The sequence below is a fragment of the Lynx canadensis genome, chromosome X (assembly GCF_007474595.2).
Source record: "Lynx canadensis isolate LIC74 chromosome X, mLynCan4.pri.v2, whole genome shotgun sequence".
Taxonomy (NCBI): Eukaryota; Metazoa; Chordata; class Mammalia; order Carnivora; family Felidae; genus Lynx; species Lynx canadensis.
The window spans coordinates 17,695,316-17,717,914 of record NC_044321.2 but is presented as its reverse complement, the minus strand read 5'-3'; the positions used below and the strand labels follow the sequence as shown (position 1 = coordinate 17,717,914).

Genomic DNA, 22,599 nt, shown 5'->3' with positions numbered 1-22,599 from the left:
AGTCCCATGAGCTTTCTTCCCACGCCTTCCAAATGAAACTTCTTGACTGCATTTTCTGCATTTGCAGTCTCTCCCTGCAGCCACTTCCCCCACCCCCCACCCCCCACTCCCACCCCCACCATTCCTCCACCCACTACAACCTGGCTCAGCTTTCCCTGATGCACTGGGGCTGCTCTCTCAAGATTGCCTATAAACTCCTGCTAAAGCCCAAGGACATTTGGCAGCCTCTCTCAGTAACATCTCATATTATTGACATGTTCTTGATATATTCTCTTCCCTTTTGTTTCTCTAATACCAAACTCTCATTTGTGGTTTTCTTCCTAATTTTCTAAAGCTCATTTTTTCCTCTTCCTTGTACCTTTTTAAACCTAAATGCCGGTGTTCCTGAGAGCTCTATTCCAGCATACCTTCTTTTTCCTTTTCATTCTTCTATCTTCTCCCCAGACTATCCATTCCCATAGGTTGGATTACATATTTGGAGTGCATCAGCTCAAACATGGTGTCTCCAACTAATTTCTACTGAGTTCCTGACAGTATCCAAGAATCCACTTGAAGTTCTCCCAGGCAGTCAAACTCAAAAGTTCCAAAGTGAACTGCTCCTTTTCTGCTGTTCCCTGGCTGTTAATGGCACTGCCATCATTTAATTGTCCAAGCCAGAAACCTGAAGTCTTCTTGACTCCTTCCTGAACCTAAACTACACGAAACGATCAAATACAGTGGATCCTATTTTTGAGATTGTCCTTTTCTCTTTTTCAAACCTCTACTGCCAGGATTATCAGCACTTGCCTAAATGACGAAAATAGTCTCCTAACCAATTTCATTGCCACCAGACTTGCCTCCCACCAATCTATGCTTTATCCTCCGTCAAGGTGATCCACTGAAATGCAAATCTGATTATGGCCCTCTCTTGCTTGAAACTTTCAATGACTCCCCATTTGCAATTAGGCTAAAGTCCATAACATATTTCTAAGACTTGGCTTCTGATAACTTTCTTAGCTTAATCTCTTGCTACCCCATGCCTGAAACACTTAGTAGTGATTAGCATATATTTTATATTTATTGTTTTATTATTTTAATGTTAATTTATTTTTGAAAGAGAGAGACAGGGACAGAGTGTGAGAGGGGGAGGAGCAGGGAGAGAGGGAGACACAGAATCTGAAGCAGGCTCCAAGCTGTGAGCTGTCAGCACAGAGCATGATGCGGGGCTCGAACTCACAAATTGTGAGATCATGACCTGAGCCGAAGTCGGACGCTTAACCGACTGAGCCACCCAGGCGTCCCTATATTTATTTTAAAAACAAATGGTATTTTTCCTTACAAAATACAAAAAAGAAAAATTGTCTTGTTTATTGCTGTATCCCCAGAGCCCAGAATAGTGCCAAGAACACAGTAAGTGAGCAATAAATATTTCTTAAATGAATGAAAGAATATATGTACCAGTTCTAGTGACTACAGAATGGGGATAATCAAGAAAAATGGAAACTTTCTAATTCAATAAGGATCTCTTAGAGTAGCATATTTACAAGAGTCATATTCTAAGATCTAGCAAATTTAAAAACCAACTACAGTGATCTCAGAAGAAAAACATTTTAAATGTGGAAAAAAGCACACTTGTTTAAATTTTACAAGAAACAAAATACAAATTCATAGTATCCTCATTACCTCTTATCTTCATGATTTTAAATTATGATTAATGCAGTGTTCCAAACTTAATCATTATATAATTAAAACAGATGAAGATAAGATACTTACTTTAAAATCAGGATGTCTATTCCAAAGGTAGCTTTTTTAGCCTTTAAAGACTAATATTAAATAACCTACAGAGAGAAAATTTTAAACTTGAACATCCAAGAAGCAAAAAGGTATTTTCATTAAGAAGTTGATTAAGAAGTTGATTATCTTTAGATAATGATATATATTAAGGATAATCTCCAGATGCTAATCTATACTGCTTAGGAATGAGAAACACTATTTCAAAAAAAATAAAAACACCTTAGGGGAAAAAATGTTTTAAGGACTCTTTTCAACTAAAGTATGAGATATATTCTCAATTCCCTGTATGACTAAATTGAAAAAGTAAATAATAGTTGCATCCTATACACATAAGAATGATTTATCAAGTGAGAGATAATTTCACTTATTGTATCTTTTCTCTCCAAAGGATATAAATTTATGTCTCTTCCTCTTGGCATGAAATATCTCTTAAGATTGCCTGGGGCACCTGGGTGGCTCAGTCGGTAAAGCATCTGACTTCAGCTCAGGCCATGATCTCATGGCTCTTGAGTTTGAGCACCACATCGGGCTCTGCATTGAGCTTGGAGCCTGCTTTGGATTCTCTCTCTCTCTCCCTCTGCCTGTCTCCTGCTCGTTCTCTCTAAAAAAAAAAAAAAATCTCTTAAGACTAACCATCTCCTTTGAGGGGCACCTGGGGGGCTCAGTGGGTTGAGCCTCCGATTTCGGCTCAGGTCATGATCTCGTGGTTTGGTTCATGGGTTCAAGCCCCACATTGGGCTTGCTGCTGTCAGCGTGGAGCCCGCTTCAGATTCTCTGTCCCTCTCTGTCTCTGCCTCCTCCCGACTCGTGCTGTCTCAAAAATAAACAAAACATTAAAAAGAAAAAAATCTCCTTTGAGATGGATGACTGGCTAAACATTTGGGGATAACAAAACACAAGGTTCTATCCCTATTCGGCACCAACATCAAGACAGAGTGCATGTAAATTAAAGATGACAATGTTTGAAAAACCAAAATCATAAAACTATCATAAAATATTTGTGAATATTTATAAAATCTTTAGAAGCATTTGAAAACATTTCACCAAAGGTGGAAAATATAAGGCAAAGCTTGAGAGATCATGATATATAAAAACATAAAAATAAACATTAGCATTAGACTTAAATGAGGTTGTTTTTCTTTTTTTTTTTTTAATTTTTTAATGTTTATTTATTTTTGAGAGATAGAGACAGAGCATGAGCAGGGAAGGGGCAGAGAGAGAAGGAGACAGAATTGGAAGCAGGCTCCAGGCTCCAAGCTGTCAGCACAGAGCCTGATGTAAGGCTCGAACTCATGAACCATGAGATCATGACCTGAGCCATAGTCAGATTCTCAACTGACTAAGCTACCCAGGCACCCCTTAAATGAGGTTTTTAATCAATTAATTAATTAATTTTGAGAGAGAGAGAGAGAGCGAGCATGCAAGTAGTGGAGGAGCAGAGAGAGAGGGAGAGAGAGAACTTCAAGCAGGCTCCACACTGTCAGCGTGGAGCCTGACGCGGGGCTCAAACTCACAAACTGCGAGATCACGACCTGAGCCAAAGTCAGAAGCTTAACTGACTGAGCCACCCAGGCGCCCCATTAAATGAGGTTTTAATTTATTCACATGTAAGAAATCAAATAGTAGAATGGAGCTTATGATGAAAAGCAGTAAGACAATAATCACTTCCATGAAAAATGGGCAAAAGATGGGGACAAACAAAAACAATACAATGACCAATAAATACATTTTAAAATGTTCAACCTTTTTTCTAATCAAAGAAATGCAAATTAAAATGAGATGCCATTTTCACATATCCAAGAGGAAAAAATGTAAATGCAACAAGGCAGTATGTATATATAAAATGTTCACATTTGAAAGACAGTAATTTTTCCTTTAAGATTTTCTTAAGAGTTTCTATAATTACCCAAAAAATCTTGGATATGCCAAAAGATTTAGTTATAAGGATATTCCTCACAGCTTTGTTTATAACATTGCAACATTGGAAATAATAGGGGTCGGTTAATTATGGCACATTCAGGGGTTCCTGGCTGGCTCAGTTGGTATAGCATGTGACTCTTTATCTCAGGGTTGTGAGTTCAAGCTCCAGGTTGGGTGTAGACCTTACTTTAAAAAAAAAAAAAAAAGAAAAGAGAAAATTACGGCATAGTCAATGCTGCAATATTATATATCCATTTCAATGACACTAGAATATTAATAACATTGAAAAATGCTTACATCAAGTTTAAAAAGCAGTTTGCCAGTTAATGTATAATATAATCCTATTTTTTCAATTACAATTTACTTTCATTTAACATGTTTTATATAATAAATGTGTATCTTTTTTTTTTAATCTTAGAGAATGCAAGCTGGGGAGGGGCAGAGAGAGAGGGAGGGACACAGAGAATCTGAAGCAGGCTCTGCACTGTCAGCATCAACTCCAACATAGGGCTCAAACCCATGAACCGTGAGATCACGACCTAAGCCATAGTCAGATGCTCAAACGACTGAGCCACCCAGGTGCCCCTTTCTTTATTATTTAATTTTTTTATTTTTATTAAAAAAATTTTTTTTAATGTTTTTATTTATTTTTGAGACAGAGAGAGACAGAGCATGAATGGGGGAGGGGCAGAGAGACGGGGAGACACAGAATCGGAAGCAGGCTCCAGGCTCTGAGCTGTCAGTACAGAGCCCAATGAGGGGCTTGAACTCACAGAGCATGAGATTATGACCTGAGCTGAAGTCGGATGCTTAACTGACTGAGCCACCCAGGTGCACCCCCCCTTTCTTTTTTTAGTAAGAAAATTATTTTTCTATAAAGGCCAAGGAAATCACATTAGCTCTCTCCTGCTCCAATTCTATACTCTCCAAGCAAACTCCCGATTACCAACTTGTTTCCCCCAGGTATTTCCATAACAGAAAAGGGGGTGCCCTGGAGTGGAGACATGGACAATCTGTAAATTGCAAAGTGCTACCTCCCGTTGTAGATTTCTGGTGATACATACGGCCTAGGAAAAAAGTTAGACACCATTAAAGGATGGAAACAAATTGAAAGGGAAGAAAACAATAAATAGGAATAAAGTATTAAAGTCAGGAACCTGGAAAAGAAGCTGAGGTATGGTCAAATATGTTTGCAAAGCCTCAGAACAAATATGAGTCTGTAGTAATGAGAAGTAATAAGAAGGTGATGATCATTGCAGGAAAATACGGACAAAGGATGTGGATAAGAAAAATCTACAAAACAACACACATTAAAAAAGAAAGTTTAGCCTCTTTTCTAACTAATTAATGCAAAACAAAATGAACATTAAAAAAACAGCTTATTCTGAAATGCAATATCCCAAACTATGCAGGGGGTAGTTTTCTATTGTCTGATGTAGTCCTCAAAGTCCATTCTACCTCAAATTCTCTCATAATGGCTTGTCACAGTGCCTCCTTCTCAGTTAAGATATTGTTTGGGTAAGATCAGATTTAAATGCCTAAGTTACTATCAATGAACATACCCACAAACGCAGGTTATTTTGAATAGTTTCAGTGAGCAAAATCTTTAGCCAACATCTTAAATATGATGAGTTTTGGTTTATTTTGATTGGAGGAAGAAATATTAAAAAGGGTCAAGTCTTGGAAGACACTCTGGACAACCAGAGCTAGCCTGAAGGCAGTGGAAGCCAAGAAGGCATACCAGAAGGAGGCAGGATCGAACACCAGTATGGATGGGGATATGAGGGCAAATTTATGTCATAATTCTGCATTCTGAAAATAAGTAATTTAAGTACGTAATATCTTGAGCATGCCAGGTACCATATTAAGAACTTCATGTAAACTTCTTTAACAATCTTATAGAAAATACTGTTAACAGCTATTTTATAAAATAGTTCATGCTACATAGAAAAGTAAACCTGGATTTCCTACCTCACACCATATATTCTAAAATTTTTTTTTAACATTTATTTATTATTGAGAGACAGAGAGACACAGAGCGTGAGCAGGGGAGGGGTAGAGAGAGGTAGAATCCGAAGCAGGCTCCAGGCTCTGAGCAATCAGCACAGAGCCCGACACGGGGCTCGAACTCACAAACTGCGAGATCATGGCCTGAGCCGAAGTCAGTCACCCAACCAACTGAGCCACCCAGGTACCCCACACTATATATTCTAGAAATCAAAGATCTCATTGTGAAAGTATAACTCTAAAGCAAATAGAAGAAACTGTATAGAATATTACTGTGACTTTGGGAAGGACAGCACTTTTTCAGTAATACCCACAAAACACAGATAATGAATCAAAAAATTAATGTATTTGACTATATCAAACTAAAGATACTTGTTCAACAACAAAACCTAATAAATAAAATTTACAGGTGGCTGACAGACTGGGAAAAATTATTTGCAACATCTAACATGGCCAAGAGATGATATCTAGAACATGGGTTGTTCTGTAAACAGTTAGACAGTAAATATTTTAGGATTTCTGGGTGATATGGTCTTTGTTGCAACTGCTCAACTCTGCTGTTGTAGCATGAAAGCAGCCATATACAATATAAACATGAACGAATGTGGTTGTGTTCTAAGAAAACTTTATTTATAACATAGGTGGTAAGCAGGATTTGGCTTGCAGGCTGCAGTTTGTTGACCCCCTAATCTAGAATATACAAAAAATTCTTATGGATCAGCAACAAAAATTTAGTAAACTCAATGGAAAACTAGGCAAAGGATATCAAGAAGCAATTGGCAAAATGAAAAATCTAAATGGCTAAACAAGTATATGGATGTGCAACTTTATTAATATGAGAAATGCAAATTAAAATTAAGTGGGTGCCATTTTGCACCCAACACATTTGTGAGAACATGAAAGTCAGACAATTCAGGTGGAGGAAAGGGCATGGGGAAACATGGAATCCTCATGCCCTGCTGATGAATGTCAGTTCTAGAGAGACATTCTGCAGAGCAATCTAGAAGTGCTAAGTGAACTTAAGTATGTGTTTCCATAATCTGAATAAAGGAAAGCTCTTTGATAAAGGGCAGCAGGCACTTTCTAACAACACAAGAACATTTTCCTTATTTTGTGATTAGATACAACATAATTTTTCTCCTTTCACTACAAACAGATAAAAACACCATCATAGACTGTCACTAGTCTACAGACCAGCTATTATAAACTACTTTCTACCAATGTGTTTTAGACATGAAAAAAATCTTAATATTCTTAGCATCTAATTATTTTGCAGTTTAGAGCTTCACGTCTTTAAGAGAACTGGCTTTATGATACTGATGAATGCAGTGTAAAATTTACATAAATGTAAGATAAAGCAAGACTTCAATTTTGTAGGATAGACAGACAGTTACAGGGTTCTGCTCTTAGACCTTTCTGTGTTCTCCCTCCTCTCAGGTGTCAGGAGCATGTCAGTAGAAAACTGTGAGAAATGGTCAGTTAATAAGAATGGACAACTATTGAATATCCATCAATCTTTAGCTAAATAAAACTATGATATACGGATGTTTTTCTCTCTTTTCAATGGAAAACTAAATTAGACAATATAACCTGCTTGGTAATTAGAATTGCAACTTCCTTTAGCCATTTTTTTCCTACCTCCACCCTGAGTACAATCTATTGTGGCATTAGGTTTTGAAATAGAGGCTTTCCTTTCATTGAATTCATTTGCCATAGCCTGATAAAATATACAATGGATTATTCAAATTATCATGGCCTAAACAGCAAAAGTAGCTTGCAAAAACACTGATTAAAATGGCTTATTGTCTCAAAGAAAATATATCCACATGCTTTACCTTTTTTTCTTTTTTAAAGTTTTTATTTTTAAGTAATCTCTGCACCCAACGTGGGGCTTGACCTCATGACCCACAACCCCGAGATCAAGAGTTACATCCTCCACTGACTAAGCCAGCCAGGTACCCCTCTACATGCTTTACCTTAAAAATAATTTGTGACTCAACTTTACTTCCAGTACTGAAAACCACTTCAGAGTTCAAAAAGCTGTGAAATAAATGAAACATTTTCTTTCTTCTCAGTCTTGTATCACATGTTCATTTGCTTAAAATGTTAGATTACACTAAAGCATATGTATCCTATTGTTTGAGTAGTCATTAAAAGAAAAATAGTTTACAGTGAATTGTACACATTAAACAGGTGAATTTTATGGTATTTCATTGTATCTCAAGCTGCTAAAAAAAGTGGTTTAGATAATCAGTCATCTAGTCTTGTGGCTCTTAATTATAATAGAATGAAATCAGAGGCAAAAAGGAGTGGAATGAGGCTAGCCAATCAAGAGTTGGGCTAAATTTCCATCCTATTGTATTTGGCCTTTAAGTAATCTCGAAAGAGAACACGTGCATGTGTGTGAGGGGGCAGTTAGAGAGAGAGAGAGAGAGAGGAGGGAAAGAGGGAAAGGGGAGACAGGGAGAGAGAGAGAGAAAGGGGGTGGGAGAGCCTGGCTCTGTGGACAAGGGAGGAAGTACTAGAGCAAAAGGTCAAGATCAATCAAATGTCAGAGTTGAAATACTTTTCCACGAATTCCTAAGAAACATACACTAACTTAGAGAAGACTTCTGTCAGACACTATTGAAAGGAAACATGATAGTCCTCTTTCTTCACCCATAAACAGGCCATTTCCAAAACAATAGAGAGAGCACAGGAATCTCATTTAAAAAAGCTTTCTTGGGGTGCCTGAGTGGCTCAGTTGGTTGAGCGTCCAACTTCGGCTCAGGTCAAGATCTCACGGTTTGTGAGTTCAAGCCCTGTGTCGCGCTCTGTGCTGACAGCTCGGAGCCTGGAGCCTGCTTCAGATTCTGTCTCCTTCTCTCTCTGCCCCTCCCCACTTGTGCTCTGTCTCTCAAAAATAAATAAATGTAAAAAAAAAAAAAGCCTTCTTTCTGTGGCCTGCAACAACTTTCATATACAGGTTGCTTGAGTGAAAACTGAAGGCTGCTTTTAGAATCAAGAATTTAAGAACAACAAAGATCATACTGTAATGTAAAGGGAACAATTTTGACAGAAAAGAATAGAAGTTTTTGAAAAAAGACAACACATAGATGATGGTAAAACATACAATGCTGGTACACATTTATTCTTTTATTGCTAAACATCAAATGCCAGGAACCATGGTATCTTCAAGTTAAATACTAAGAATGAATTACAGCACAGTCGCAAGATCTGTAGGAAAAAATACCTGTGCACCATTAATTAGTATGTGGATGTTCAATAAATACCATAGGACAAACTGATGACTGAGAGCCATGTATCCATGAAGTGCTTGTTTGAAATTTGCTGTTAGAATAGATGACCATGACCTATAAGGGCGATTATCAAAATGTCAAGTTTAACTGCATGTCTTTTCAAACTGAGATGAAAAAATATATACCTTGTATACAGATTATAGGGGATTAAAAAAAACCTCTTGAAAATGTAAACAATGTAGAGTAGGAACACTGAAAATAAAGTTTTACTGTTGAACAACGTGACAACACAGAAAGAACATTTTCTTCAAATCCTTAAAATAATTCATTTTTCTAATTGCTCTACAGAAATCAAAATGGATTATTTTCATAAAGATGATAATATCTTTATAGGACACAAAGACCTTCCAAGTTATTTTTTATGTTAACATATATATACAGTATTCAATAATACTATTTGTAGCTTAAATAGAAACATGCTTTTCTAATCCATAAATAACACTATTCATCATCCATTCAACCACATTTATTAAGTATTTATGATGTCTCATGCACTGTCCCAGGGATGCAAAGATGAGTATGACATGGTCCTTACTCCAGAAGTGCCCACAGTCAAGCTGGACACAGATAACATTTCCTTGCTTGCATGATAAGGTCATTTCTATACAAATGCGATGGATCTGCTCAATATCCTAATAAGGGTGGTTCCCAAATCCTGACCCTAGAGAGCAACAGACCACGATGTTCAAATTCTACAAGAAAATTAGTTTTTTTTTTCCCCAGAGAAAGAAGTTAAGGGGTAGGATTTCCTCTATTAAGATTTTTTTCTCAGTTTCAAAAAACTGACCTGCACATATACAACATGTTGATTAGTAAATTGCTTAGTTTATGTAATCAAATTAATTATACAAGTATTTCATGGCATTTCCCAGGCTCTACTACCTAAACAGGTCTGAGCTCACTCTGCTAACAGTCTTTGATCCCAAAGGACTATCTACCGAAGAACACAACAAAAGTTTTTTTTTTTTTCTGGGATAAACGAATAATGTGTACGGTTTTAATAGCGGTAATAACTGATGACCTCAAGTCATTAATAACATCTTAACATACTCCATATATAATTTCTATTTAAGAAGGCAGGCAAACTTGTAATACAGTCTAAAGAGTTTCTTAAAAATGATTAAAAAGTTTTAGTGCCTGAAGAGCAACTCAATGATGGGAAAAAGGTGAACACCATGGAATATCTCACTTAGTGAAGAAGTTGGGTACATGGGTGTTAATGTTCTTGAGTGCATGAGAGAAGCACTTATTTTTCATCAAAGAATTGCATGCTCATACACTTAGAAGACCAATAGCTTCACAGTGGCCTGTTGACTTTCTGGATCTTCCAGGGCTGCATCTCCAGTGCAAAAGACCTTGAACTACTCAGGGCACTTTTGGGCTCAAGAGTCAGTTCCCAGCCTCTGGCAAGTCCACATCTGTACTCCCGTGTAGCCATTCTCACTGTACTACCAAGTCTTCTGTGGACCCATAGAGGTAGCTTAGAGGAAAGATGGAAAGCAAGGCCTGGGCATTTAATTACTTAATATAGAGAAACATGGAAGCTGCTGGTGAGGACAAAGTATGGTTGAGAGCTTAAGGTAGGTGCTTCTTGAAGACAGGAACCCAGGACCTAGGCCCCAGATAACCCCAGCAGCACAAGAGAAAATGTCTACCCTGGAAGGGTTTCGAGCTTCAAAGCTTTGTAGAGAATGGTAACCAGGACTGTAGCAGATCTGTCTTGTGATCTGTTAGAAGACCAGGCTCAGTTCTGAGGTTCAACTTTAACTTCCTCAGCTCACAGGCTGCAAGTGAAAGACACCTCTTTCAGCTCACTCTAAATGTTAAGGCTAGTGCTGCTTTATGAGGGCATGGGGACACATCAAAGAGACAATTCCTGTGGGGCAAAACATGCATCATGGTATTGTAGGCCCTACTTCCTACTTTTTCCACTTATTTGGCATCATTTGACAAAAATTTCTCCTTTCATGTCAGCAGATACTTTTATAGAATTTTATTAACTGCAATCAGACCTCAGTTGTCAGAGTACAAAATAATACACCATTAAATCTTAAAATTCTTTTCAAACAAGACAAAGGACAAGAGATACAGGCCAAGAAAATGCTCACCCTTCCACTTGGCCAGATTCTGGTCTTCTTCAAATCTGGATTCATGATGTTTTTTCAAAAAGTTTGCCCCAGTTAATTCCACCTAATTCTGTTCTCCTTTACACTACTGCAACATGATCCGGAGTTGCACAAAATGGTTTAACATGAATTTTCACTTGTTTAGAAATTGTTCCACAAGCATCTGAAATTTGTTAAGTTCAATCTTTAAAATCAGAATGTAGTCAGAGACTATGCCTTTCATTTCTTCTGTTTATCCTCCATCCCAGAGTTTGGATATTCTGATACATGAGGAGCTTAAAGTTGTTAGTTAAAATGTAATTTTAAGGAAACACTTTATATTTCATACCAAGGATCATTCTGCCAGATGAATGCAAATATTACCGTGCTGTAACCATCCAGAGTCCCAGGGTCACGTTGGCAGCCAAAAGTACACTGCCACCAAGCAAGATGAAAAATCCTATCAGATCTTTGACATCATTGTCTCCAATCACTGAGGTAAGGGTGGCATCTAGGAAAGAGTTTAAAATCCACTGACCATCCAAAGCAAAGCAGGGCACTGCATTAACAATAGCCAGAGCTCCTGAGAGGGAAATCAGGTACCTGGGTAAAATCAGTTAAGGATCCAACTGTGAGGTCTGAGAAGAAACCACATTTCTGGTAGTCAGAAGAGAATGTTTTACTAGGGCTGGATTTGAGATTATAGCTGCTTTCTTTAAATCTCTGCCCACAAGTATAGGACATTCCTTCCTAGATCTCTACCATTTAAAATAAATTATTCATATTATTTCAAAGCTCAAAAATCTTGGCTAGAAAAATAAGGGCCAACCATTTGTAAACTAAGACAATCTATAACAAACTCCAAGGAAGACTGAGTCTTTGTAAGACTTTAATGACACAACAAGAGAAAGGAATGTGGAAGCAATTAGCAATAAAGGAAAATTACTTTTTGATCCCTACAAAGTATTACCTTATCTTAGGGAACATAAGGATTTTGGCCCCTTCAACTCTATTTTACTATTATCTATAACTAGTGTACACTATAAGTAGTATAAATATTAACTGTAACACAAATATAACTGTATTTTACTGCCATCTAAAAGCTTATATATGTCATAAATCTCTGAGACAAAGCTGCAATCTACAAGGTACTATCTTGATTGTACATATTTTTTACTAACTGTTCATTTGTTTTCCCTTTCATGTTTTCGCAAATCATTGAGGAAGGAAATGAAAATGATTTAAAAGTGACAAAAATATGTATTGTGCACCTGAAACTGATATATCGTACGTTTACTATACTGGAATTTAAAAAAATCCATTTTTAGTAATAAAATCTAGAAGGTAAAAAAGAAAAAACAATGACAAAAATAAAGAACCCTTCCAAAGTGTTCAAATTCTTCATAATAACAAATTTTAGAAAATGTCAAGTTTTATATTCCAACATAATATGCTAAAGAACACGTGAGATTTTGTCCTCTGAATTGCTATTTTAGTAGTGGAAACCAGTTTGATCTCCCTTATGCATTCTTCCACTTAGTCCAAGGTAACAGGTTCACAAGGGGCAGAGTTCATCACCTCACTGGCATTTTGAGCTTTCATTCTTTATAAACTTACTAAAAAAGGTCTTAGATCTGTAAATTCAACTCTCAAATTTTATTCTGGGTTCCCTCCCTTCCATATCTTAACTTTTCTCCTTCCGTGAGCAATCTCTTTCCTCTGACTTCTTCCTTCCTATATACAATCTGATCTTTTTCAACTTTAAAGTCTCTTTTTCAGTTGTTAGCAATCAATGGACACCTGTAAGGTCTATGCATGCTCTATTCAAGGTAAGCCTAATCACGTTCCAAGTAACACCTTTTAAAAACATTCTTTACACCAGAAAGGATACTTGACAAATGTCTCCACAACCACAGGCAGATCTATGCTTAGAAAGTTGAAGCGTGGGATAAAACTGGTGATGCTCACTGAAAAAGAAAAACAAGGAATAATGAATATTGTTCATATAGAGAAGCAACAGCATTATAAATTTTTCCATGTGGTCAACAATTGGGCTAGTCTATTAAACTGGTTGAGAAAGCTCTTCCCAAACATAAGCAGGCAGCCTATATGCCCCACATATAAAAACAATTATTCTAGAACATCTAATAAATATAGTGGAATACAGAAATTCATATCTCAGTATGTACTTATATTTGGAGGTAAGAATAATATAAAACTGACTATATACCAAGCATGACTACCAAATAAAGAGACTGACTTAAAAACTATGGCAGAATTTATGAAGAGTCCTTATCCTTCAAAGAGGCATAACCTGAAAATCACATTTACTCTATTATGCCACTTAACTTCTTTCTGGTCTTGGTTTTCTCTTACTAAATCATTACTAAAACAAGGATTATGACTAGGGGAAATTTTTGGTCTCTTCCACTCTGTGCATTCTGTAATCCTGTTTTTGCTCAAAACATTTACAAACTTCTCTGTAATTAGGTAGAACATATAGTACATATTTCTGAATTACATAGTACATAGTTCTGAATTATTCTAAAAGGGAACTTCCTTTCCATTTGTTGAGGATATATTTAATATTTGCATTCTAGGGGTGCCTGGGTGGCTCAGTCGGTTGAGCGTCTGACTTCGGCTCAGGTCATGATCTCACGGCACATGGGTTTGAGCCCCACGTCGGGCTCTGTGCTGACAGCTCAGAGCCTGGAACCTGCTTCCGATTCTATGTCCCCTCTCTGACCGCCTCTACCCTGCTCCTACTCTGTCTCTCTCTCTCAAAAAGAAATAAAACATTAAAAAAAAATAATATTTGCATTCTAGAGTCACTTAGTGTCAAACTGATAAAGAAGAAGAATGACCCAGGTTACAGGCTATGACTATGAAACAATGAGACAGCCCTTTAAAGAGTAATATAAAACCCCCATGCCCATCAACTGATGAATGAATAAAGAAAATGTGATATGTCCATTAAACAGAATATTATTTTGCCATAAAAAGGAATGACCTACTGAGACATGCTACAACATGGATGAACCTTGGAGACATTACGCTAAGTGAAAAGAAGTCAGTCACAAAATATCCTACTTATATGAAATGTGCAGACTAGGCAAACTTATAGAAACAGAAAGTAGATTAGTGGTTGCCAAGGACTGGGGGTGGGGAGAAATGAGAAGTGACTGATAGTGAATACACTGTTTCTTTTTGGGGTGATGAAGATATTCTAGAACTAGATTGTGGTAATGGTTGCACAACTCTGAACATATTAAAAAACCTTCAATTGTATGCTTTAAAAGGCTCAAATATATGGCATGTGAATTATATTTCCACAAAACCATTATAAAAAAAGGAACTTAAAAAAAATCTTGTACAACAAAATTAGACTATATGATCTTCAGCAATATGAAGAAGCTATCTATTTAGTCCCAATAATGTAGCCTCTGTTAAAACAATTATGCCAGCCCAGTTCTGAAAATTATATTCAAGGGCACCTGGGTACCTCAGTCAGTTAAGCATATGACTTTGGCTCAGGTCATGATCTCATGGTTCATGAGTTTGAGCCCCACATTGGGCTCTGCACTGACAGCACGGAGCCTGCTTTGGATCCTCTGTCTCCTTCTCTCTCTGCCCCTCTCCAGCTTGCATGTGTACTTTCTCTCTCTCTCTCTCTCTTTCTCCCTCTCTGTCTCTCACTCTCTCTCAAAAATACATAAACATTAGGGCACCTGGGAGGCTCAAGTGGTTGGGCATCCTACTCTTTATCATGGCTACAGTCATGATCTCATGGTTTGTGAGTTTGGGCCCCATGTGGGGCTCTATGCTGACAATGGGAAGCCTGCTTGGGATTCTCTGTCTCCCTCTCTCTCTGCTCCCCCCCCCCCCCCAACTCGCTCTCTCTCAAAAATAAAAAATAAACATAAAAAAACATGAAAATTATATTAATATAAAATTCATGTGTTATGCATAAATTATAGTCTTACCACTATAATTAATTCCTGGCATTCTTTGGGGTATGTTGCTCTTGCCACTGTTTTGGGAACTTGGGTAGGTTTAACAAACTCTCAGAGAACATCTGAGAGATCATCTATGTGACTTGGACATAAATGGTAGTGAAGAAAATAAGTCACTCTCCATAGGCAGACATGGGATTCAGTTATACCTTGTTTCATAAAATTCAGATTATTTTCCTAATGCCTAAATTTCATACAATACTGAAGAACAAGTTAAGAAGACTTAAAAAGTAGTCAAATTTATAATAAATAAAATTAACCCAAGGATTTGTACTGAGTTTCTACCATGAAGAATATATGACATCTTAATGATTTTCTGAGGGTCTACCATAATAAGTACCCACCTGTGTAATGAAGATGCAGTGGATGGCCTACATACAACATATCAATTTGAGGAGGATGTTTCACTTTTATTAAGCGAGTATGAGTTTCCAAAGAAGGTATTATACAGAAACTGGAACTTGAACTTTTTTTACAATCTTTATTGGTTCTACAAACTTGTGTGGCTTCAACTGCTTTCCGGGCGGGTAGGCATGTATGCTATGAGTAAAATATTAATTAGTCAATACCCAAAATAATTTACTAACAAGAAAAACAGCAAGTTCCAGTGCTCAGTACCTTTCATGTTACAGAGCATATTAGGAACAAAGTTCATTTAAAAGAAATGCCATTTATGTGCACCTACTATAAATTAGATTCAAGTATTCTACTTCGGCCAAATAAGATATTATACCTATAAATTTTTAAAGATTCTCAGATGAAATGTGGCAAGTGAAATATAGAAATTTTAATAAAATGATATGAAACAAAAGGGAAAAGTGTTCATAGATTACATTTTAGTTCTATATGCTTATTTTATAAAAATTATATCAGACAAGCAAGATTGCTTCAGGGACAACTCACCAAACGCTTATTAAAGTTATTTCTGTAGGAAAAGCACACATCTGTGAGGCTGTGATTGTTACAACATTCAGTCGAACCATCTAGCCGTTTGTATGCTAAAGAGAAATAGTGAATTAGAATCTGTTATATAGAAGTACATTTGTAATGAAAATTTTGCTTTCAAGACAAAAAGAGTAAGTAAAATGCATATGAATTTGGAAACAATTGTATGATTCCTAGTTCAGTCTGACAGGCTACTCACTGCAGTGATTTTATGTTACAAAAAGAGACACGATATTACAAAAAGACTTGTCCAGTTTGAAATCAAGAAGCAGCACTTACCGTAGATTTCTGTCTTCCTATAAACTTACCTATTAATAAAGCTAGAGTTCCAGGGTCTCAGTAAGTTTTGCAGTAACTCCAGCTAGTCAAGCACAAATATTTAATGAGCCACTATTAGCTGTCCTAATGCTACTACTGATCCAGTATTACTTGAGTTCAGCAGAGTGGGCAAGAGGATGCCTAAAAGACTCCCATCTCTAAAGACATCCCCATTAGATCAAATATCTATCCTGCCTCCTTGCTTACCTTACGGCTTTCCTCATAAAATCAGGGCAGCCCAATCTGACCCCAGAGATGTGCACATATTTGCCTGCATACCAATAATCCAGTTACCACTTTTGGAAGACAATGCAAACAGGGTAACTGTTTATTCTCATTATTCATTTATTTTTCAAAGGTTTTTGGTGTACTCCCTCACTTGTATCTGGGGCAGAATAAGAAAACTAAATCACTGATATAGGTGGAATAAAAATGATTCCATGTGTTTATTTTGGAAGGTTTCCTGCACTCAGCATATCAAACCTGTAAAGCATAAACTGATGTGTAGCAGGGACCAATTAAACTTAGAATCTTATATGTATGCTACCATAGATGTGCTAAGGAAGACAGATTGAAGAGCAAAGTTACCAGAGAACTACCAAAAAAAGTACGTTTTCTAGTACCACAAAAAGCTTTTCTATTACAAGTGTGTCTTCAAGAGCACTGGCAGGAAAATGTTAGTTGATATGCAATATGATTGTACAAAGATTTTGTATTTTAGTCATCAGTCGTTGTTTGGTTTTCAAACAGTTTTTTTTTTTTTCAAACTAGGTTATTTGAGGGAGACATGTTGTATTGGTTAGAGTGGATCCCCCCCAGCCACTGTGGCTCTCTCTCCTTGGTCTACATAAAATGAAGAACAAAACAGGTGAAACAAACTAACTGATAAATCAGTTTCTCTTCTGCATTGCTTGGCTGTGTGGGCAGTTTTGTTTTCTTTTTTCTTTCTCTGTTTTCTTATAATTGAATAGGTATTTAAATTTTAAATGAGGATTTGTATTTGAAATATGAAGGCAAACTGTGAGTAGCAAATGGTACAGATAAACCTGTGTCTGTAATCAATAATCGGTCACCCTTAATAGTAAAGTATAAAGTACAAAGTTGTTTAGGATTTTTTTTTTTTTTTTTTTTTTTTTTTTTTTTTTACCAATCCAGGCTACAGTTTCAGGATTGTCTCTGATCAGTTGCCAAGTCCCACCAATTTTTACCTCCTCATTATTTTTCTCCTATATATTTGCATTTGAGTGCAGGCTCTAACTTCTCACCTGACCCATTTGAAGAATCATAAGAAGTCTTGTTTGCTTACCACCTATTAGCATACGCAAGCCTTTCCTACATACCAAATGCTTCAGATTCATCTTCCTGAGTAAAACAATGAGAATGTAACTCCTCTGATCAAAACTTTCCAAGGACTGCACTACTCCCAAATAACGTCTAAATTCCATAGCCTAAAACTGAAAGATTGCTGCTTTTTTTCTCATCTTATCTCATACCATTATCTTGCTGAACCAAATTACTAGCAGTTCCCTAACTGCTTTCTAGGTTCTGGTGCCAAGGTTTATTTCCATTTTGGCCTCCTGAAATTAGACTCATTGTTGAGGCCCAACTCAAGGGGTGATGCTATGAAACCTGCTCTCATCTTCCCAGTGAAGACTGACCACCACCAACTCCCACAATTCCCACCAATTCCTGTCATTACCTACAATTAACCTCGTACTGCAATTAACCTTGTACTGTAATAACGTGGGCATGGTCTGCTTTTTTTTTTTTAATTTAAATTCCAGTTAGTTAACATATAGTATAATATTACTTTTAGGTATACAATATCATGATTCAACACTTCTATGCATCACCCGGTGCTCATCACAGGTACACTCCTTAATCCCTATCAAATGCTCTGTGTCTTTGACTGGACTGTGAGCTCCTTGAGAAAAAAGTTTCTCAATCTTACATAAGGTAGATAACTCAGTATACATTGAATACATATATGACATTCTGTGCCACTTTCCTTTGTATTAGAAATCTAGAAAATTTACATCTGATACTTGATCACTAACTTTTCTTGGAGGAATATATACAATACAGAATATAAAGTCAAGAATTTGATATCACTATTGATGCAGCATGTACTGAAACACAAATGCCAAAACAGGCCAAGCAGGTTTCAAATAAATGAAGTAGATAGTGTGTGGGGAAAAAAACAGGGAGTAGAGGGACTGCGATGAATTAGAAAACGTATACCCTGCTTTATGGGATTAGCAGCCAGGCACTTAACTTGGGGGCTTGATTCCACGGACTGTTGATTTTATTCTAAGAGAAATCTGAAATCTGGACTTTCATGTGAAACCTCTTCAATTTTACATATTGGCATCTAATTAATATAAAAAAATACCACATAAGCCAGACCAAATACATTTGCCAAGGCTGGATTTGGTCTCTGGGCTACCACCAATTTGCAACCTTTATGTTATGGCTTCTTCCTATGATGATTACTCTAACTAAAACATAAATCCATGGCTGTGGCCATCCTCACAAGTGTAAATATCTCCCGACAAACAGAATTTTCCAATAAAGAGTTACATATTTTGTGGTCATTTGAGAGGTAAATTTGATATTTCTCTGTTTATCAATTAAAAAAAAGTTCTATGTTTAAAAAAACTTTATTTTAGAACATTTTCTACTGGGTCACATTAAAGGACAAGTTGCTAAGTCAATTTCTGTAACTCGATTCTTAACCTATAAATGGGGATGCCACAGACAATTCTCATATTAGCGTATGTACTTTTTTACTAAGCATGACAGGCCAATCCAATTCTACTTTCAAAGAAGCACTCAAGATTGCATTGAAAGGTCCCAGAGGCATTTGTAGGTTGAATTTAACTCTGAAATATTAGACTTCTCCCTTAAATCTCAGTCTGGGAGACAATTAGGTAATTCAAGAACAGATCAGTTTCATAATTCTACCATAGGGAGAACCTGCATATCCTGAATGAACCCTAAGATGGGTCCTAAGATAGTTGTAGAAATAGTTCAGCCTCCAAAGCATAGTCTAGAACAGAGGTTAATTTTTTAAAAGTAATCTCTGCACCCAATGTGGGGTTTGAACTTACAACCCTGAGATCAAGAGTCACATGCTCCAGTTGAGCCAGCCAGGCGCCCACCAGAGGTTAATTTCATTTTTTTATTTATTTAAAAAATGTTTATTTATTTTGAGAGAGCGAGAGAGGGAGAGAGTGCGCACGTGCACATAAGCAGGGGAGGGGCAGAGAGAGAGAGAAAGACAGAGAATCCCAAGCAGGCACTGTGCTGTCAGTGCAGAGCCTGACATGGGCCTCAATCTAAGGAATCACAAGATCATGACCTGAGCTAAAATCAAGAGTCAGACGTCTAATGAGCTGCTGAGGCGCCCTGAGGTTAGTTTTAGAAAAAGACTGGAACCTTTTTCAATGTATAGTTCACAGTCCCCACTACTTTCTCTATTACTAAAATGAAATGAATAATTTTCTTATCCTAGCTTATTAAATATATAAATGTAGTTAGAGCTCCAACACAGGGAGGCAAGCCTATTTATTTATTCTTTAAAAAAATTTTTTTTTTATATTTTTAAGAGACAGAGAGAGACAGAACACAAGTTGGGGAGGGGCAGATAGCGAGGGAGACACAGAATCAGAAGCAGGCTCCAGGCTCCAAGCTGCCAGTACAGAGCCTGACGCGGGGCTTGAACTCACTAACCACGAGATCATGACCTGAGCCAAAGTCTGATGCTAAACCAACTGAGCAACCCAGGCGCCCCTCCTCTTTATTTGTTCTTAGTTCTATAGAATTTATACCAGCATCACCTAATAAGTAGTTAAAAAAAATTATAAACACACACACATATACACACATTCTCTCTTCAATTTAGGATAGCAAAAAACCTTTGGATCATAACTTGATGTTCACAATGAAAAAACAGATACTCTTCCCCAAACAGTAGAGAAGATTAGGCATAAAAACAATCTGAGTACTCAAAATACATGGAAAGGATTCCTGGAAGTTTCCTTTTATTATCTTAAACTAGGTGGGGAAGGGTCTCTTCTCACTTCAGTTATAGATACATATGTATAGATACATAAGACAGGAATACAATATTCCTGTTGCCAGGCAGTTACAGGGATATACCCTCGCCTCCTCTGAATAGGAATACAGGCTGTTCAATGGGGATGGCTGAGTCTGAGCTCAAAGCTTCTTTTTAGGGAGCAGTTGCTTTTAGTTTTCAATCTCATGCTCCTGGAAACCTAGTTCAAATGCTGGACTTGTTGAGTACAGTCTTTCTTATTCGAGATAATGCTTTCAGGAAAGAAAAAAGGAATTTAGCTTTATGTGTATATGAAATGAAGGATTCCTCTCAAACTAAAGAAAGAGGATGCAAGCTACTTGTTAGGAAAATAGTCCCAAATACAGACCCAGACTAGTTCTTTCCTGTAACTTTCAATTCCACTCAAATCACAAAGTGGCATATGGACACCCAGCAATTGTAAAAGTAGAGGCTTGACTATGAATGGGGGTAAAGTTTTGTTTTCTGTTCTGACCCAGAATGAGATCAGAGATCTATTTCAGGTGCAATGGGCTCCAAGTCCTGACCCAGTGTCCTTTTTTGGGGCTTCCTGGAAAGGCCATTCAATCTCCAAGGAGTGTATGGGACAAGCTCCTTAGGCTGGCCCCATGTACCAGGGGAAGAGGTGGAATTTAACCAGCCTTACCTCTGTCGGTGACATTTGTAGTTTAGTGAGTTAATGTTTAAAAATCAAAAAGGAAAGGATTAACAGAAGAAAAGCAGGTCTAAACAATTTCATATCATAGATTAACCACATTTTTTTCTAATTTGACAGAAATTGCTCAGAGCCTGGAGCCTGCTTCGGATTCTGTGTCTCCCCGCTCTCTGTCCCCCCCAACTCACACTCTGTCTCTGTCTCTCAAAAAATAAAACGTTAAAAAATCTGACAAAAATCTACTTGTTAATATCTTAAGGAGAACATCCAGTCTGCTTAATTATATCTTAAACAACTTGATAATACACCTATGAGAGGTAAGTGGCCAGAAACAATTGGTTGGGACAGCTTACATGCACTTCCAGGGTCAGATCTTTTTTCCAAGGTGGCTTTATTGTTTTTGCAGTGGTGTAAATTTCTAGAATTTTAATTATGTATACTAAAGTCCACTCCAAAATGAATATGAATCACTTTCGGATTATTGCCCACTTTGTATTACCATATTTAATTGTATCTTTTCCCTCTCTTTATAACTAAGGATAAAAAAATGTACCTAGATACATATAAAATACTATTAAGCCATAGCTTTCTTTTCTTAAAAAAGTTTATTTATTGATTTGGAGAGAGAGAGAAGAGAGAGAGAGGGAGGGAGGGCAGAGAGAGAGGGAGAATCTCAAATAGGCTCCATGCTTTCAGTGCAGAGCCTGATGTGGGGCTTGATCCCACAAACAGTGAGATCATGACATGAGCCGAAATGAAGAGTCAGACGCTTAACCGACTGAGCCATCCAGGCACCATAATCCATAGTTTTCTTTAAAATATCTACAGCCTCAGTGGTCAAGTCTGCCATTAAAATTAATTTAGTATATATTTTAATTTAATTTAAATTTACAGTCATTAAGATTCCTATAAACTGGCTAAATGTATTCACTCCATCTAAAAATGGTTAAATAGAGGTACAGGTTTATCAGACATAGTCAACAGTCATCATGTAAAATCAACATGTATCCTAATACAGTCACTCCTAAGGAGATGAAATAGATATTGAAGAATTACTTTGGGATTGATTTTTTTTATTAAGTAGAAAGAGTAATATCTGCTTTATGTTTTAACACAAATACCTCCCAAATACATAACAGTGAAATACTCAAAAAGCTGACAACGAAAGAGTTTCAGAAGGGCACCGGGGTGGCTCAGTTGGTTAAAGATCTGACTTCGGCTCAGGTCATGATCTCGTGCTTCGTGGGTTTGAGCCCTGTGTTGGGCTCTTTGCTGACAGCTTGGAGCCTAGAGACTAGTTTGGATTCTGTGTCTCCCTCTCTCTCTGCCCCTCCCCCTGTTTGCACTCTGTCTCTCTCTCTCAAAAATAATAAGTAAATGTTAAAAAAAAAAAAAAAAAAAAAAGGAGGGGCGCCTGGGTGGCTCAGTCGGTTAAGCGGCCGACTTCGGCTCGGGTCATGATCTCGCG

The 22,599-nt window shown here is 37.1% G+C and overlaps 1 protein-coding gene across 4 annotated transcripts in view; it reads right to left on the bottom strand.

Annotated features, from left to right (window-relative positions):
* Window positions 1–22,599, bottom strand: part of MBTPS2 (membrane bound transcription factor peptidase, site 2) — a 103,025-nt gene that overhangs the window by 52,742 nt on the left and 27,684 nt on the right. For 3 of the 4 annotated variants that reach the window (XR_003966483.1, XR_003966484.1, XR_003966485.1), the window contains exons 8-11: window positions 16,021–16,115; window positions 15,462–15,657; window positions 12,996–13,071; window positions 11,108–11,707 (exon numbers count right to left, since the gene is read on the bottom strand). Coding sequence is in view for 1 of the 4 variants with exons in the window: in XM_030304651.2 (XP_030160511.1) it covers window positions 11,485–11,707; window positions 12,996–13,071; window positions 15,462–15,657; window positions 16,021–16,115 (590 nt within the window). In the remaining 3 variants the exon portion in view is untranslated. Of the gene's footprint in view, window positions 1–8,802; window positions 11,708–12,995; window positions 13,072–15,461; window positions 15,658–16,020; window positions 16,116–22,599 lie in introns of those variants that run through there. The other variant, XM_030304651.2, reaches the window with a different exon arrangement.